This window comes from Montipora foliosa, chromosome 10 (assembly GCF_036669935.1).
Source record: "Montipora foliosa isolate CH-2021 chromosome 10, ASM3666993v2, whole genome shotgun sequence".
In the NCBI taxonomy this organism is placed as follows: Eukaryota; Metazoa; Cnidaria; class Anthozoa; order Scleractinia; family Acroporidae; genus Montipora; species Montipora foliosa.
Genome location: NC_090878.1, coordinates 38,599,003 through 38,604,002, shown reverse-complemented (window position 1 = coordinate 38,604,002; position 5,000 = coordinate 38,599,003). Strand labels below are relative to the sequence as shown.

At 39.1% G+C, this 5,000-nt stretch overlaps 1 protein-coding gene across 2 annotated transcripts in view; it reads right to left on the bottom strand.

The window, feature by feature from the left end:
* Nucleotides 1–1,376, bottom strand: part of LOC137973200 (golgin subfamily A member 6-like protein 22) — a 7,523-nt gene extending 6,147 nt beyond the window's left edge. For both annotated transcript variants that reach the window (XR_011117179.1, XM_068819970.1), the window contains exon 1: nt 1,165–1,376. Coding sequence is in view for 1 of the 2 variants with exons in the window: in XM_068819970.1 (XP_068676071.1) it covers nt 1,165–1,341 (177 nt within the window). In the remaining variant the exon portion in view is untranslated. The remainder of the gene's footprint in view (nt 1–1,164) is intronic.
* Nucleotides 1,377–5,000: the final 3,624 nt, after the last annotated feature.

Genomic DNA, 5,000 nt, shown 5'->3' with positions numbered 1-5,000 from the left:
CCCCTTTTGTAGTTATACCCCCACTGCGGTTTCACGACACTTCCTGACCAGTGGTCACGCGGAGGATCACATGATCCTTATACCGCTCGAACAACTACACACTAGTCGTGACTCCATCAGAAAGGCTCGTGAGGCATTCCTCATACACAGAGGAAAAACACTGGAGCCTGCGGGCCTTAACAGAAGAGATGAAATGTAATTTAGTTTAGCTACCTTTTAATTTTCTTTTGTTTTTTTCATCTTGTTATCATGTATTATTCTCTCTCCTCTTTTTTATGCATTTCCGTTTTTATAACACATCACGTAGCATTTTTATGTCATTTCCGGTAAATATAAAGATCTTGTTAGTAGCATTTATCCATTCAATAAACCTGAAGAAGGCTGGTGTTGGCCAGCCGAAATATTGCAAGCAACAACGCCTATGTTCACGTTGTCTTGACCAACCTTTGCAGGATATTTTCTATTTTAATGTTTTTACCTTTAATGTGAACACGGGTAAGAACGTGAACACGGGAGTAAGAAAAATTTGATGTAAAACGGGTTGACTAGTGAACCCGAAAGTACAATTATTTATGAGCAAAATGCTGAATACCCTGCCACTTATTTGCGTAGGAATAAAAGCTTTTGTGTTGTGACTCTTTCCTCAAAGAACGCCCCCGAGTGCTAAAAGAGGTGGCTCCACAGTGATGATACCTTGTTTTTAGTGATTACATTGTCAGGCAAACAGATTTTGAAGTGGTGTATGATGAAAGCTTGACTGGACCCAGCTGGACTCTGGACCGTCAACCAAAGAATTCAATTTTTTAAAAAAATAAGAGCTACGAGCAAATTGATTTTCATCTTAAGTTAAATAGTTTAATAAATTGAATAGATAGGCGACACCATTATCTGTAAGCCGGACAACAAAAGGGATGACGAGAAAACGCATATTAAAGTGTTGCTTGTTTGGAACGCAAGGATTCAACTTCGCTCTTCTGTGCTGCATTGGCTTTCGTGTTCATCGACCTCATTGCTCATTAATGAAAGCTTAAATTTAATTCTCCTAGTCGCTCAAAAGGTGAATGAAACGACTCCTTGCACACCATTATTTGAAGCAAATCCAATGTTAAAGAGGTTTTGATTTTCTAGTTAATTAAGTGCGAGGATTACCTCTACATTTCGTACCTCAGTATTATTGATCATTGATATCCGTGCCTTTATGTCTCCTGAACACTTCTGCAAACACTGATTTAACGCTGTCCGATATTGCTGAGAGTGTGGATATTGCTGAGAGTGTGGAACTTCCACGGACAGCCAAACATACGCAAGGAAAATGTGATAAAAGTATCGAGATAGCTGCATGGTCAATTATTACTCGGGCCCCGTAGGGGCTCGAGTTATAAAAGACGTTAGATTTCAGTTTTTTTTTTTTCCTGTGCAGCAAAATGCACAATAGAAAAACGTGGCCGTGTTTGATTGGGCAATGCACAATAGAAAGCATGTGGCGGTGTTTTAATTGGGTAATGCACAATAGAAGCCACGTGGCGCTGTTTACTTTGGTTATTTAAAGCAAACACGTAATCCAAGATCATGAAGAGCTCTGTGATGCGTTGTTTGGATTTCTGAAGATCGGCATTGCGTTGGCTTAATCGATTTCTTCTTGGGGCGCTCAAAGCACATGCAAAGAAAGGCATACGCTTTTCGCGGTAGACCCACACTAAAAGATGTCAAGCGTCAGCTTCGAAACGGGTCGTTCCGCGAACTGAATGAAACAAGAATATACTCGAATGTAACTGAAATGGACTCAACTATTGAAAGTGATACACGTCAAAACACTAATTCTTTAATAAGCAGCCGGTACCTTATTGAGAACTACTCTAAAGATGACAGCGACAAAGAAAATAACTCCGCAAACAAATGGACGCTATATTGGAATCTTCTGAAGACAAAGTAAAAACATTTGCACAGCGAACAAATGGCCTCACGCTTGGACCATTTTCACCGCGAACAAATCCCGCTCACTGTACCATTGACTACGGAGATAAGCTTTTTGTCTATTACGTTGTTTTCTTTTTCATTGTTAAACAGTTTGTTTTTGTAATGGTCTAGCTTATATCCTTTGTCCAAATAGCCATATTAGCGATCGTGTTCACTGCCATCTTGTGTGTATAGTTCTGTTCTAGTTTCACAAGATTTGATGTCATCAGTGGAAAATGTGATCAGCTCTTTAGAAAATAACTTTGATGTAGTTGGAAAGGCTTTACAGTTATTTGATTCTCAATGATAATAAAGACTTCATTCCGAAGGAGAAATACAGGTCTCGATAAGCAAAAGTTGTTTACTTTTGTTTTGATTTGCGTGAGCATCGACATAGACGTGCCCGAGAACCAAGCAGAATTACAGAGAAAAGGCTGAGACGTCTATTTTATAACAGCAGAAAAAGGAGGAAACTTGCAGGAACATATTTGGGTAACAACGTACCGAGGTCATCCACATTTCATCGTATTACTAGCAAGGGAGATCACTTCCTCGTAAACACAACAAAAACATCTACCTCAGGTACGCGTTTAAATCTAAGCACGTGGTACAGTGTATGTACCACTTTTCCAAAAAGCGTGGATGAACAGGTAAATGCAAAATGAAACTTAAATTTATGCAGAAATCAGGAATACCCGGTAGGATTTGTAAAAGAATGTTTTGTTTTCTCAGAAACGAAACGTATCTATTTTGAATTTAGGGTGAACTATTTACACAGCGAGTTAGAGTGGCCAATCGAAACAGAGTGTGTAATTGGAAATCTAAACATCTACGAGATACAAAAACAAACTTGTGAACACGTAAACCTAAAATATTCCAAATCATAATGCTGACAAACACAAAGGCGAAAGAAATGGATTATGCATAGGACGTTTTCAATATCTGAACGATTTTGGGTTAGATGAAAGCGATATATTGTTACAAATTCCCAAGTTATCCCTTTTCGTGTTAATTAGTAATGCAAACAAGTCGTAGTAATAAATTGGATTAACGAGGAACCAGTGATTGTAAAGCTAGTAGTTGCCATGGTTCGTATGTAACACGTAATCATGAGACGATTCACGGAAAACGGAATTTGAAATGTTATGCAGGGGCCGGGTAAGTATTTGAAGGTAAAATAGGTATTTGTAGACTTTATTCTTCGATGTATTGTGCACATAAACGAGTATATGTTTTTCTCTTTAACTGAGATTTTACTGCCCTATCAGTAAAATACGATTAATGACACGTGACCGTACTCGCGTTCTTTGTAGTCGGCCGTTTAAGGTCATAAAATCAACGGTTTTGTTGTAAATAAAACGAGGACATAAAGACTTTGTTCCCAGATCTCAGATTATAACGTACACCTGCATTGGCCAAATTTGTTAAAGCCTCATTCATTATTGCTAAGGAGCACGTGTAATGCCTACCTGCTACATAGTAGAACCTGTGCAACTGGCTACTTTAATAGACAGAGTCTAGCTATAAAAGCATCAGTCAGCCGTCCAAGGTTCATCTGGCAGTTTGTCTTCTATAGTAAACCAACTGGCTGTTGGTTTACTCCCTCCCTCCCTTTGGGGATGGGTTGGATATATCGCTTTGCCTTCCTTAAAGGAGCTAGGTCACGCAATTTTAGGCAATTTCAGCATTGATCAAATAGTCATAGAATTAACTGAAATAACAAAATAACGGCTCAAAACTATAAAAGAACTCAAACAAAACACAGGAAAGCTAAGAGGGGACAAAGATGGACAAAACTGGGGAGGATTGAAGTGGATTGCATTTGGGTAAATTTGAAAAACGTCGGCCGACCTTTTTTCAAATTTATATCAGTTTATATCAAAATGTCATTTAAACAGCTGGAAAATCATTCTCAATTGTTATGTGGCCGTGATTTTGCAAAATGAAAAACTCTTGCTCTGCCAATTTGACGTTTAGAGCTCATAACTAACAATTTTAAACAAAATTACCTAAAACAGCGTGACCTAGCCCCTTTAAAATTGGGTCCTGTCATGTACGGTGACTTCCACCAAGCTTGTTTGTCCGATCCAGCACGTGCTGTTTACCACTCAGCTCGTAGTGCTGGGGAGATAAGTGAGGTTGTTCTACGTCACGCAATCTGGAAGTCGCAGTCGCATAGGCTAACCAGCCGCAAGGCAGCGTTCCCCTCAAAAAACGCCAATACGTCTGTTGTCTCGTTCTATTGCTCCTTGCGTTGTGCGTTTAAAAGCTAATTATGCATGTTGATACCAAGGAACACCGTTCAGAGAGTTTGAGTTCACATTTCTTTCTTTATTTCTCGAGAGTTTCAATACACGAAGCGAAATAAGAATGACAGGCCAAGTGACCCACACTATAGTATTCCATTCCGGAAACGAAACACTACTTTTTGTTTTTTGAAATAGTTTCTTGTTAAAAGTCTAGTCCACCGCATGGCATATTGCTGGTACCGGTAAGTTCAACCTTTGCAGGGACATAACCTAAAAAAATCCTGGTTCACATCCTATTGATCCTAGTAAAACAACTGTCAAGGTGATGTTTTAGTGTATGGCTCAAATGCTGGTAGTGAATGTGCAACTATGTCACTATGTGCCATAAAATAATTATGATAGGAAATTAATTACTTCCCCGTAATTATCAGTTGTAAGTGTAGGAAATGAACTATACACTGCCTTATCAAGCTTGTCGAGACAAACATATTTCATGTTAACAGAATTACCTGCAGAAGTCATAGCGTTCAACTCAATACAGCCCAAGTCATACTGGTAATGTACTTGGAAGTTGCACAATAGATTTTGCTTACTGTATGTCTTTGATAGGTACTTTCCAAAATTTGGTCACAGAGAATTATAATTCTTTTATTTTTTTCTCAATACGTGAGTGGGCGGAATTCAACAAATCCTGCAATCTGATTGGTTCCGGGAGCGGGTGGAATTCTCTCATCCGGCCTGCTCACGGCAGGCGGAAACCTAGCCTTAATTGCGTGAGCTTGTTTGATGACCTTA